Source organism: Lepisosteus platostomus, chromosome 2 (genome assembly GCF_059453375.1).
Source record: "Lepisosteus platostomus isolate fLepPlt1 chromosome 2, fLepPlt1.hap1, whole genome shotgun sequence".
Classification (NCBI taxonomy): Eukaryota; Metazoa; Chordata; class Actinopteri; order Semionotiformes; family Lepisosteidae; genus Lepisosteus; species Lepisosteus platostomus.
In genome coordinates, this window is record NC_142612.1 from 30,023,724 (window position 1) to 30,037,495 (window position 13,772).

The 13,772-nt window shown below is 38.1% G+C and overlaps 2 protein-coding genes across 10 annotated transcripts in view; one reads left to right on the forward strand and one right to left on the reverse strand.

Annotated features, from left to right (window-relative positions):
* The window catches only part of pcca (propionyl-CoA carboxylase subunit alpha), a 189,861-nt gene extending 187,563 nt beyond the window's left edge, over positions 1–2,298 (forward strand). For all 4 annotated transcript variants that reach the window (XM_088604503.1, XM_088604512.1, XM_088604486.1 and 1 more), the window contains 2 exons: positions 1,336–1,413; positions 1,707–2,298. In XM_088604503.1, coding sequence (XP_088460629.1) covers positions 1,336–1,413; positions 1,707–1,775 — 147 coding nt within the window. In that variant the 3' untranslated portion in view covers positions 1,776–2,298. The remainder of the gene's footprint in view (positions 1–1,335; positions 1,414–1,706) is intronic.
* Positions 2,050–13,656, reverse strand: LOC148676188 (gamma-glutamylaminecyclotransferase-like). Of its 6 annotated transcripts, none has more exons than XM_088604567.1 (3): positions 13,567–13,645; positions 3,991–4,070; positions 2,050–3,651 (listed from the first exon to the last, which is right to left on the reverse strand). In XM_088604567.1, the coding sequence occupies exons 2-3, from the start codon at positions 4,030–4,032 to the stop codon at positions 3,157–3,159; spliced, it is 537 nt and encodes a 178-aa protein (XP_088460693.1). In that variant the 5' UTR covers positions 4,033–4,070; positions 13,567–13,645; the 3' UTR covers positions 2,050–3,156. The 6 variants fall into 6 exon arrangements, with proteins under 6 accessions (XP_088460693.1, XP_088460684.1, XP_088460701.1 ...); XM_088604558.1 differs by having other exon boundaries at positions 13,562–13,639; XM_088604575.1 differs by lacking the exon at positions 13,567–13,645 and adding an exon at positions 10,465–10,600.
* Positions 13,657–13,772: the final 116 nt, after the last annotated feature.

The window sequence follows — 13,772 nt, forward strand, 5'->3', positions numbered from 1 at the left end:
CCTCCTACTGATTCTTGTAGATTTTGTCTCAGCAGTAACAAAACAATCCCTTCGTGAGGTGGAAAAAATAAATCTTTTAATGATATGCAAAGGGGAATTCTGAATGTATTAGTCTTGTGTCTCATGCATCCTTCAAAAAGTTAGGAAAAAAAATTCTCAGGGGAACGGACTCAGTCTCAGAGAAAATGGAGCTTGAGAGATTTCCATATCATTTATAACTTGATTTAATTGTATTTCAAACACTTGCCAGTAAAACGGGGAAAAAAAATTGGCAGCCAATATCCATTATAGTAATTCAGTATACCAGGGCAAGCAGCTGGCCTCTCTGGATTTTTATTTCCCATCAGAAACAATTAATCATGGGCTGGAGATATCTGAAAGTCTAGAAATTGTGGCAAAATACTGTGTGACAGGCAAGCCTTCTTATAATGCCAAAATGTATGGATTAAACGGGCTTCCTTCAAGCTAACTCATTCTGGTGTCAGGCAAGCTGCTGCCTAATGAGTGCCAGTTTGATAATCAGATGCGAATGTGAACCCTGACCCCATGTCAAAGGAGAGGATGCAGCAAGCTGGATGAAAGATACTGATTTTAAATCTGCAAAATTTACATCAATTAGATTCAGAGTGGAGCAGCACATCACAGCCGATTAGTTTTACCAAAGAGACTTAAAGGGCTTGTGACCGTTTTATAAGACTTACACCGAAGACATCCTGTCAGAATCATTAAGTGTTTTCCAGAAGACTCCTACATCTATTGGCCAGATAGGATCCGGTAAAGAATCCACCAGAAGACAAAAATTCAGACTGTGGTGGTGAATCCAGACAGTGGGGTTTGTTTAGTTTTATGAAAATAAAACTGAAAAATAAAGTGGGTTGGATGATATACTGTAACAATGCACTGGTAAATGTAATTGCATCTGTTTAACAACTTTCAGGAGTTGGTTTTCAAATTTTACGACTAGGTTGAAAATAAATCTGACCTCCTTGGGGATATATGAAAATTAATGTGGCTAAATTTTTCGGTGATGACCAAGAATTGTGTCCCCTCCACCACCCAGAGAAATTAGGTCTTCATATGACGTACAAGGTGTGCCATTGCATGGATCTGTTGTTGGCACTTAAAACCAATCTTGCAGTCCAGTCACAATGCCTTTTAAGACTGGAAGAGTACACTTGCTGTAGTTCATAAAACCCTGTTAAACCCACAAGTGCATATGGTCATCTCCCATAGGTACAATTAATTTCTTAATAGAATGTTCAAGTTTACAATTACAGAGAAATATTGTCATAAATGTCATTAATAATTTCTATCCATTTGATTGCTTGTTCATAGGTGGCAGAAGGACAAGAAATCTGCGTGATTGAAGCAATGAAAATGCAGAATAGCATGACTGCTGCCAAAACAGCCAAGGTAAATATAAGTAGATATTTCAATACTGCCTATAAATTGCGTATTTAATCTAAATGTATTGGATTAATAATATATAGAATTTTCATTTTTTCCTCAGAAGAAAACTGAAAACTGTATATAACTAAAAAGACTTTTAGGTCACGTTCTCTGTGCAATCATTCCTGATAAATAGATATGGAAAAAGATTTAGGCCATTTTAAATTTTAAAAGGCTGTTAATGTATTCAGAACTGCATATTGCAGCAATATTCTAAAATGATTTTTTCATATTTTGCTTTATCCCTGGTATCACAGGTTAAGAGTGTCCACTGCAAGCCTGGGGAAACTGTTGGTGAAGGCGATCTCCTTGTAGAGTTGGAGTAAAGACATCCCTTCTTTAGGGTTTTTCAATCGTCTGGGACAAAGCCTTTCAGGTTTGGAAAGAAGAAATATCAGCAAGCTATCAACACCATAGTTCAAACATTCCCTTCTGGCAATTTTTTATACAGACAGTAATTTATTACTGAAAAAAATGCTGATTGTGAATTATTATTCCTCTTCCTCTGAACTTTACTGTTAGAATATGTACAGTACTGTTACAAAATCTAAATCTCTACACTAATTTCCCACTGGATGAAATCAATAGATTCAAGTGCCATTTAAGATCAAAGCTAAGTCTTTTATTGTTCTTTCAGAAGATTTTTTTTAAAGCCTTACAATGTTGTTTTTTAAAATGCTTTGTAAGTGATTTGATAGAATAATACAAGCAGCAATCTTTCATTCTAACTACCTCCTCCCATTGACAACAGTTTTCTGATTGTCCCAAACTACAGTAATCACAGGTGCCGAGTGACTCCATTTGAATGACACTTGTTTCCATCCAAATAAAGAATCACTGGTACAAAGATTTGTGCAGTATTGTCCCTTTATATCAAGATATAGATTATAAGGAAAATATATATATATTAATTAATACATATACTGTATAATATATAATTAATATATTAGAATTCTCATTTCATAGGATTCTAATCCATTCTACTTTTTTTCAGGAAACTTAGACACTCCTTAGTCCTTCTTTTTATAGCCAATAATTTTCAAGTTAAACCTGCAGTGAAAATAGTGTCCTGGTATTTAAAATAAACCTGCTCCATGCCTTAAGGTGGTTTAAAGGGGAACTGCACTGCTATTTTCATATTTTGGGGTTAGAAAAAATCAGCACTGATGAGTGCATTTCAAACCACAATAAACGTAATATGTACAGAGTAACTTGTAAACCTTCAATTTACATCACAATTTCCAGGTATTCGCAGTATCATGTTCTGCGATTCAGAACACGGCACCAAAACCTCCAGTGACGTGAGTGGCCCTACGACATTGTAAACGAGCAGAATTGGGAATACATCTCTTATAATAGAAATATTTCTTCCAATTTCAACACGGTTTTGTCGAAAACTACCACTTTTTAACTCTGCATGCGGATCACGTTGGGAAATTTCTGAGTTGAAATGTCTGCTTCACAACCTGCTTTTATTTGTTCACCACATTACATTAGTCATTATGGAGACTAGCGAGGAGGAAGGGCCGAGTCACATCGCAATTTGTCAGAACCCGAATGCGAGTTTGCGACAACATGGCGATTTACTGTACTTTCACAGAGTTCACGATTTTGTGCTTAATTAATTGTAATTTTTATATAATCAATGAATTTATTTTGTTACCTAGATTTAATAACTGATCTGAGAAATTGGGACTGCAATACCCTTCATCTCTTTTTACGTTCAGTGTAAATCAGCCCATGATCACCATAGGCATCATAACTGTCAAAGAAAGTGAGGTTTAGCCACTCAGGCTGGTAAGTAGTGGTGCTGTAGGCAAAGGCTTCGATGAATCTCCCAACAGTTGGCGTTACTTCCGACAGATTACTTCCAACTTTCCACTCCTCTACCCGGAGCTTCATAGGAGTGCGCTGGTACATGCGAGGACAGTCCTCAAATTTGTCCAAGAACTGCAGCATCTGCTTATCCACGTAGTAGATCTCGCCTCTAACCTGCCGCCCGCTGCCTGGCACGTTGAGGAGGAATGGGATGTTGTATTTGCCTGCAATCACTAAGGGGTACTTCTCCACCGTTTGCGCTTTGCCACAGTATTCTGCTTTGCCATTGTTTTTGTCCACCATCTCAAAGTAGTTTGGCTGGCCTTTTTTAAGAGTCCCATACACGAAGATCTGAGTCATTTGTACTCTGGCCATCAAGGGAAGCTGTGGAAAACAAAAAGGGTTGTTTTTTTAGTGCATGCATCCACATTATTGATCGTTATGAAAATAACATTAAATTAAAGAATGGACTGTCTTTTCTCTGCCTGTTAGCTTCACTTTTTCATCAATCTAGGCAGAACACAAACATTTAGTAGTAAAAATATTTTTGTTTAGCACAATTTATTTTTGGGCCTCTCTTAATTTATTCCTGTTTTTATCGTTGGATGTAAAAGAGCTTAACATTAGTGCCTACTGAGATCTATAAAGCTACTCAACCTTCACATGTAGCTTGCTTCCTACATCATATATACCACTGTGCAAACAAATACTCATTAGCCTTACCAGAAGGATGGAAATGAGAACTGCTGTTCTTACTCTTGCCATTCTGTTTTCAGAAAAAATATGTGGCCTAGAATTCTTTCCTAAATTAAAAAAAAAGTGGTCAAAATAAAAACCAGCAGACAGACGAACTGACGAACAAGGCCAAAGTTAGCGACTGAAACGTGCAATTAATTCACATTAGGGGATTACAGCTCTTGTGTTCACTACTCTGCAGTGCAATGAATTGTGAATAAAATTGTTCACAACCAAGTAGCTGCCTGTCAAAGTTAATATGGTCAAAAAAGTGGTTCAGTACCCCCTCACATTTCTGTGCATCAAACAGATTGGAGGAATCCTAACTCGCTGCCAAATACCCTTTATTTTTCAGATGTCAAGTAGTGACACTAGCAAATGGGATCAATTGCCGAATAAATCTGAAAGACAAGAGGATATAGTTTTTGTTTAGCTGCTTGGATTTTAATTCACTCTTGAGGGGGTGTAGGGATTGCCAATGAGGATTTTAGGAAATGGGACATTATAACAACTGTGCTAAAATGCAGTGGAGTGACTTTGTTGTGTGTCCCCAGTTTAATGCTCCACACGCACTTTTTTATTCCACATGAAGAAGACTCCACAACCAAAACATTCTTTTTTTTACATTTTATAATGGATTGAACCTTTACCAGTTCCTAAAAAAAGATATTGCTGCCCTCTGAACTAGTCCACAGAAGAGCAACCAGATACACACCTGGGTTTAAAGAAGTGTCTTAGACTGAGACTAGAAAAACTACCAGTTCCTAGACATTGATGAGAACTGATGGAAGTGTTATAAAACCAAGTGTTGAAGCAGTTCTGGAACAAGCCATGCAGCCCATGCAGCCTGTGAGTGTGGAAAGTATAGAAGAATGAAGGATAATTTCTGAATGACTGTAGACACATTGGTTCTGCTACAGCTGTTTCAAAGATGGAAGGTTGTGGATTAGATACGAGTATGAGGAATTCACTGCCCAGAATGGTCTTCAATACAATACCTGACCATTTTTTTAAATTGAGAACAACTACTAAACAACATGGACAGTAGTAAAATGTTTAATTAAACAGAAAATCTAAGTGTAGTCCTTTTCATTCTACTCTTCAAAGCTAACACAGACAATACAACTTCTTTTTTAGGGGTCGGTGAATAACAATGTTGTTAAACACTTGTATCTCTGTAGTATCAATAACATTCTAAGGTTGCCATACCAGTCAGTTACACTGGATCATTCAACATGTTGAACACACATGTTTTCCATTGAGCAAGCCACCCTATTCACTTTTTTTATGTGCAGTTCACATTTGATAAAATCACAGTCTGTCCAGATAGACTGGGCCCCAGGGAAAAGATGCCCAGCTGGGAGTCAGTAGAGGCTGATCCATGTCAGGACTGAAGGAGGTGCATCCTTATCCATTTCAATGGTGAAATGCTATCTTCACAACATGGGGCCGTGTAGGAGGGCTGCCATGTCTTTCATTTGGCAACACTATCTGACAAAAAGAACTGGACTTGCAGATGCTACTTCAGCCTTTTGGCATCTGGGCAACTGTCATGTGTTCTGATTGGTCTGTTTTTCATTTAATGTCTGTTGAACACAGTGTGGGTCAAAAAAGGCTCTCATAAGTAAATATATGACACATAAAACAGAAACTAGCGTTCTACTCTGTGTTGTAGACTACACAGAATACTTAGAGCTGCCTGTCAAACCTGACATGATGATTGAATGCTTTTGAAAACCAAGCCAGTATATAGAACACGCTCCTGCCCATTTGGGGTAAAAAAAAAACCAACATAAAATGAGCAAAAATAGATTAATTACAATTGTCATCAAATCCATCTGCTGTTTCACTTCCTGTCAAAATTTAAAAAAACTGCAATAATCCTGCAAGAAAAAACTGACTTCCGTGTATGATGAAAGGGGAAAAAATTAAAAAGACTATTGTCTTCAGGAAGGAATTACCAATTGTGATTCCTGTTTTCATACACTACATGGGCCCTGTTTTCAAATGAAACTTTAACCTGCTTGTTAATAACAAATTTCAAACCCTATTGTACTCAAATGCCAGTTTAAAGAGTAAATGTCTGCTAAAAACAGACGCCTGCCATCAAGTGGCATATAGTCTTACAGTTACTGGACCTGTTGAAGTTTGATTTTGATGTGATCCATATGACACAAGAGTAACTGATTACTAATATACAAAGTAGACAATAATAAACTACTATGTTGCATCATTAGACTGTTTAGAAAATATATCCAGTTTTTGGAGAAAACGGATTAAAGATAGCATATACAGTGTACACAAATGAATCAAAGTAAAGGAAGGTAATAATACAGATGTGTAATGTACTAGAATATTGTTTATTGTTCAGTGTGCTCGCTGCAACTTTTTGTAGCACTAAAAAAAATAACAACTAAATATGTTTAGTCTGGAAGAAAAAGGACTTTGGGAAGAACTGAGAAGGCTTTTTTAACTACTGTACATGTTTTCTTTAAAACCAACACAAACAATCCATTGAAACTAACAGGATACAAAATATACTGTACAAAGAGATATGGGTGTATGAGGCTAACTGCCAAGTCATGCAAGAAATCTTTACTTAGCTGCTAAAAACCAGATGAACATGTTAGGACAAATAGTCGTCTCTCACCTGTAACCTTACCGTACAAAGATCTGAAGTAATGAACAGTCCAAGTGAAGCATCACAAAACTCTGCGTTTATATTTTATATTTCTAAATCGGTGCAATATCATTCATGCTACCATGCTATTCAGAAGATAATGTGGCAGTCTATTTAAATCGGGTTCCACAGTTCTTTTACAACCAAACATCTGGAGAACAAGTCTATACTCTTTACCCTGACTACGTGATCATTTTCAGTGGAGGTAAAGCTAAGCTAAGTCTGGAAAGAAAAAGCCTGAAACATTTCAAAAAACGATCTGAGACTAAAATAAACACATCCTACTCGCGGAGATTATAACCACCTCAAGCAAAAGACTCGAAAGTCTTACCATTAGGTGAAAGAATGTGGAACTTTGATGGCTCGGGTAATACTCTGTCTCATGCAATTAAAAATTGGATTGTATTATTCTTTAAACTTTTTTTGCACAATAAAATGTATATAACCGATATATTGTTCACTATATCGGTTATATACAATATATACTGCTCTTGAAAAGGAACAACTATGTATGCATGTATGTTTTAAAAAATAATCAGATTTTGGAAAATAAAATGATTATGGTGTCATTTTGTGAGTCATACACTTAGTTAACTTGGGCAGTTTCATAAGCATTTATTAATGAGAGATGACTAAGTGATGAGGTGATTTATCGTGCTGAACATTAAGCATAATAAAAACTAATAAGGAACAATAATAATAATTCCTTACACTTATATAGCGCTTTTCTGGACACTCAAAGCGCTTTACAGTTAATGGGGACTCCCTTCTACCACTGTGCAGCATCCACCTGGATGATGCGGCAGCGGCCATACTGCGCCAGAACGCTCACCACACTACTACAGTGTAGTGTCCCCGTCACTATACTGGGGCATTAGGAGCCACATAGAACACCCCCTGCTGGCCTCACTAACACCTCTTCCAGCAACAACCTTAGTTTTTCCCAGGAGGTCTCCATCCAGGTACTGACCAGGTTCACACCTGCTGAGCTTCAGTGGGTTGCCAGTTGTGAGTTGCAGGGTCTGCTGGCAACACAGTACAGTATATGCATGTGGTATAACAATATCTCCTGCTTACCATGAGAACACCACCTTTGTACTACTGGTCTTTTGAGGCCATACTAAACCACGTCAGGTGGATCTGAAAGCAGAGGAGCCAAGCCCTCCTTAAAGAAATCAAGGTTGTCTGAAGATCACCCTCACTGATGTCAGTGAGCTTGGCCCTGACGAGCTGACTGACAGCTAATTGTTGTGCAAAACAGACCAACAGATGAGGAGGTCCAAGACCAGCCACCTGGGCAGAAGTATGTAATCTCTACAGGACTCCACCTGTGTGGAGTGATGTCCACCTGACTGCACGGCCATATGTTAATCAAGTCCTGGGAGGTCGCTCATTACCCTTGAGGGGTTAATCCTGACACAGGACAGCACCTATCCTCAACCGGCTTGTGTAACAGTGGTTTTCCTGTAGGATGAAAAGCCCTACCCACCAGGCCTGAGCCTAAATTGATTATTGATGGGGACAAAGTGCATCATCTAGGGCTCAGATACCAGTGAACAGGGACATTCTCTGTGAAAAGAATGGAACACAATCCCCACAAAGATCTCATACGCAACCTGCATTACAGATATACTCATATAGCTGCTCCAAATTTGTAACTTCAATGCTTTTAGCCTGTGGCATTCACAGCAGACCCCCCTTTTGATGACAAATGTTAATCACCATAATGAATTCATTTATGGTGTTTGTTCAATAAAATGTCAGTGCACCTGCAGTAACACAAACATTTTTACTGATAAACAAATATTCTTACTGATAGCTTTGTTCTAGTTAAAGCTTCTTTGGAGTCCCAGTACATACAGTATGTCTTACTTCTGGTTCATAAACTACAACAGACTAGTTCAAAGTAGTTTCTACTTTGAAAAAGTAGTCCCAGAAAATCCCACATACTGTCTTATTTAGCCACCTAGTGGTGACAGTGTGCAGTGTGCATACCGTAGCACTTCGCTCCAAGTATGTAAAATGCACATTATTCGTACATAAAATGTAATGTTTCCAATTTACAAAAGAAAAATCCCTGTGCAATTCTTTCATAATAAAAGATTTGTTATGAATTCTGTTATTCCAATATTGTAGATAAAAACTGCCATAAAGTTTTATGTGTGTATACTCTACTGCAGTATTTCTGTTCACTAAATGAAATAGTTTCATTATCAAAGAAACACATCCAACACATGGTTTTAAAGAATGCAGTCTTTAAAATGTTCCTCTGACCTGACTACAAATTCAAAATTATGCATTTTTATGTACATTAAGCTCTTCCTGATTTAGAAACCATTACCACCTAAACTAAAGTAAAGCTAACTACACAAAAGGCACAGGACATAAGCAGCCATTAAATAATAAACAGTAAAAAAAAACAATGTAAAGAATTAATTCAAGGTTTAATTACGGAAGACGTATACAATTACTGTTTCACATTATGCTCCACTAGTGCTGTAAGATGCAACACTAACAACTACTATTGGGCCTAATTGGAAATAAAGCTTTAGTGGGTTGTTACCTTGCTGTCGCAAAAATACACATTAGGTTTCTACATTATAATTAAAAATACGGATTAGTCTATTTAAATTGCTGAAAACTATTAATTCAATGAGGCTGCCAATAGCCATGCAACTGCAAGTTTCCAGGTAACTTACAGTAGTCTTGTTGTTTGGATAAACTCCGTGTCATTCCAGCCAAAAAATGTTGCTATCTACAATTCATTCCAAGTCACTTTATGCTTACAGTTTTAACTTCAGAATATCACTAGAAGAAATCTGTCATGCACAGGCTTAGACTTATTTGTACGAACTGCATTAAACTGCTTCTTAACAATCGGCGATAGAAAAAATGCTGGCAATTTCCTTGCTTTGCTCAAGAATGTATTGTACTGTAAGTGTAAACAATTCTGGACCTTTCTGACAGATACAGTTACAGGCCAATTCTTCAAAAGTTTCCTGATAGCTGTAGGAAGCAGGTGAAAAAATAAAAACGCACTGAACTTTAAACCTGAGAGCAGACTGGTTGACTGAAGTTTGTCCCAGGGTCACTCCTCACTCAGTGGTAACTTTCAAGAAGAGCCAGTGTACAAGAGATGACTCCAGGGACTGTATCCTGCAGCTCTTTGATGCCTTCATTCTGTTGCTTGCTGTTTTCTTTTCTACCACAGACAAGGGCTTCCTGCTTGGAGTGACCCTTCCTCTCCTTGGTGAACACTTCAGAAAACTTTCTGGCCAAACACCTTTCTTACATTAACTACAGAGGCTCCTCTGGAATGAAGGGCCCTTTGAAATGAAAGGCCATGATCCGCACTCAACAACCCTTCACTCAGAAACTGTGAAATATTCATTTGTAAAAACAAACAATGTTATACTAGCCACTAACAAGGGTCTGCTATCTAAGATATCCACTCCTGAGGCATGTCTCCAACATGGTGCCTGCTTTTGTCATTTGCCAATACAGACAAAACTTTCACAGACTTACGGTGTAACAATATCTATTTGTCAAGACAGAAAAATAAATTTAAATAAGTTAATGACTTCAATAAGTTAATAGCTTAATGTGTCTTTCTTTTTCTAATTAACCTGAAAGGTCAACTACAAAAGCTAATTGGAAAAAAAGAAATTCAAAGAGATGCCAACAATAACAGTGCGCCTAATTGCATCAGAACACAAATTAATAATATTAGAGCTGAAGCAGCTGTAAAAACACATGAAAGGACAGCGAGTGCTGGTGCGTACCTTCCACATGTCCAGTATTCCATCTGCCTGGCAATATTCACTAGCTTATCTTGCAAATGAGGTATCCAAGATGGTGACTGAGAAGGCTTTTTAGTACATCTTGCTCAGGGAACTCCAATTATTTTAGCCATCTGCTTGACTAAAACCTTGAATTAAAATATTATCATATAAAGTACTGTGGCTATCAAAAGTATTCACTCGCCTTGGACTTTTTCATATTTTACCATTGCAGCATAGAATCTCAATGTATTTATATGGGGTTTTTGCCATTGATCAGCAAGCACAAAACACTCTATAATGTCAAAGTGAAAACAAAATTCTACAGATCCTCCTAAATGAATTATAAATATACTGATGGAAAAAAGAAAAGCAACATTTTTTTAATGAGAATACTATAGCTATAGCTTATGTGCTTTCACAAAAAGTTGTCCATTTGTTTTAAGCCCTCTGATAAGTAATACAGCTTCTGCAGTGAGGCATTGCAACTTGCCAATCACGCGAAAGCTTGTGGGGTGCACTTTTACCCAACGAGGTCCAGATGTAAGAAAAACGCTACACTTAGTCAGTTTCTGTGCATTCCACAATGCCTCGGATGTCACCGGAAGCAAGGGAGAGGGCCATTGGCAGCTGCAGGCAGGCATGTCATGTGCCAGCGTTGCCAGACACTATGGAGTAAGCCGCTCCACTCTGTCCTGACTGCAGAGAAGGTTTCAGCAGACCAGCAGGACAGATGACCGTCCAAGATCTGGTCGCCCTCGAGTGACCACACCAAAGCAGGATCGACACATCAGACTGGTCCATCTGAGAGATTGTTTCAGATCTGCCACCTGTACTGCTGCTGAAACTGCCGGTACCTCTGCGATGCATGCTTTCATCGGGCTGCAGCTGTTGTCTTTTGGGATTCTGATCTGTTCCTCTCTTACAGCCTGATCAAGCATTTTTCTTTCACATCACGCGAGTCCATTCAGCAAATCTCCAGTGCTCAAGTCTGGCAAGTAAAGTGTCTACTGTGTAACTGTTAAATTTTCATCTTCAAAGAAATCATTACATCTACATCAGGAGCAGGAGGATGTCTTGTCCTGCTTCAATACTGTCATGTGAAACTAGCACTGTGCGATTAGGATGCCCTCAATCATTACAAATTAAGTTCTATAGTAAATAGAGATTCCTTGATTGAGGATTATTCTTGGACATCTCTGTTGACCTTGGTAAGGCATCATAACTCCATCCATCCCTTTTCTAATTGCTTCTTCCAATTAAGGGTTGCAGGAGAGCTTGAGCCTACACTGGCAAGCAGGGGGTACAAGGCTTGGTACACTCTGGGCAGGATCACCACAGGGCAATTTTCCCAAAAGTCAATTAACCTACCAATATGTCTTTAGACTGTGGAGGGAAACTAGGTCAACCAGAGGGAACCCCCCAGAAAAACACAGGGAGAACATACAAATTCCATCCAGGTAGTACCCCTGGTCAAGAACTGAACCCAGGGCCCCAGCACTACAAGGCAGTAAATCTTACCACTGTGCAACTTGAATTATAGCTCATGTCTCCCAGATTATGGCCAGATCACCACAGATAGAGAGTAACACATCAGCCTCCAACACACTGATAGCACAAAGGGGCTGTTCTCTGGTTAAGTGGGGTGTATTGGTTCTTTGCTTGATTTCTACCAAATGTGGCATTCAATATGTCAAACTGCCTCAACCCCTTTGACCAATCAACTCTATCACTAATTAGAAGATTTTGTGTTTTTCAATAGTCACAAAGCAGCAAATGTCAAGTTTTTTGATGTTCAGAATACATCAAGAAAATTACACAAGAAAATATCAGTTTAATGCTACAATGCACCACTACTTAATATACTCATCTTTTTTCGATGTGGCCTAGGAAACGGTGTTATGACCCTGTATCCTGATTTTATCAGATCTAAGAAGCAGGGCTGGGCCTGATCAGTACTTGAATGGAGACCTCCAAAAATGTGGTGCTGGTGGACTTGTAGATGGTGCTTTATCCCCCTGAAACAGAATTTCTAAACCAGTGCTCCAGTACAATAATCTGATGCGCTATACAGCAGGAGGTGTCATCCTTCAGATGAGGAATTAAACCGAGGTCTGGAATACTTGGTCTTTCAAGATCCTATAGCACTTTTTAAATGGTTAGAGGATGTTAACCCCACTGCCCAGGCTACATTTCACTCTGGGATTGTGTAATCCTACCTAATAGCCCCCCCCTTAATTTAGCTGGTGAAGCAATTCCACACATCTCTACCTGATCTACTGTCCAGTGTACTGATCAATTTTGCTAGTGCAGAGGAATTATAAATTATCGTTATTACTACTTAAAAAGAAATATTACTATGGAAGCCAAAGTTTAAGAAAGATGGCTGAACTTTAAGGCTGAAGAGCAATTAAGAATTCTTTCATTACGGAAAAGATTCAAAAGGCACATTGAAAAGCAACAGACGACTGTTATAACTCCATTCTTCACGGTTACATAACATATACTGTGTGATCATTTATAACATCTGAAAATCACAGCTCCCAGTAATTTGTCTGTTCTAATGGCAATCCCATATTATATATTATATTGACAACTATATGTGAACAGCACGTTCTTTCAGGAATTCCTGTACTTTGTGTTCTTAAAGTAAGGAATTACTTTGAAAACGATTCCTGTTAACTCCGGTAAACGGTTGCGGTGAAATTCTGGAGCCACATTGGCATACAGAATAATCACTTTTTTCAAGAGGTAGTGAGAACAGGAGTTTCGGGAAGCACAATCGCTATACAAATGAGCTTGAAATACACATTCTACAGTGAGTCAAACTGGACACTATATAGTTCAGAGTTCATGCATTGTATATACTTCATAAGAGGAAAAAAAACATTTTAGATATTTCCTTATTCATGTTTGCAATACAAACTTGACCGTGATCTTTGACCATAAAGGCCTGCAATTTAATCATCTACTCAATTTTTCTGTGGCTGCGTTGAAGCTTTTGCTACAGAAAACGGTCTACATTTACAAAGTTAGTTTTGACATCCTATTCAGTTATATATCGTTACTTATATTAAGCATTTTAGTAATGAACAATTACCTTACTTTTTTCCGCAGGAACTTGAAATGTGCTTTCTATGCTTCCTCAACGTGCATTACTGTGACTACGGGAACTCTGTTTGGACAAACAACCTTTTATTGAAAACGCGTCAACGTAAACCTTACCGAAGAGGAGGGCTCCCAACCGTACTTAAAAACTATTTAAACCTACAACGATAAACAATACAATGTCATTGAGATTATAAAGTAAG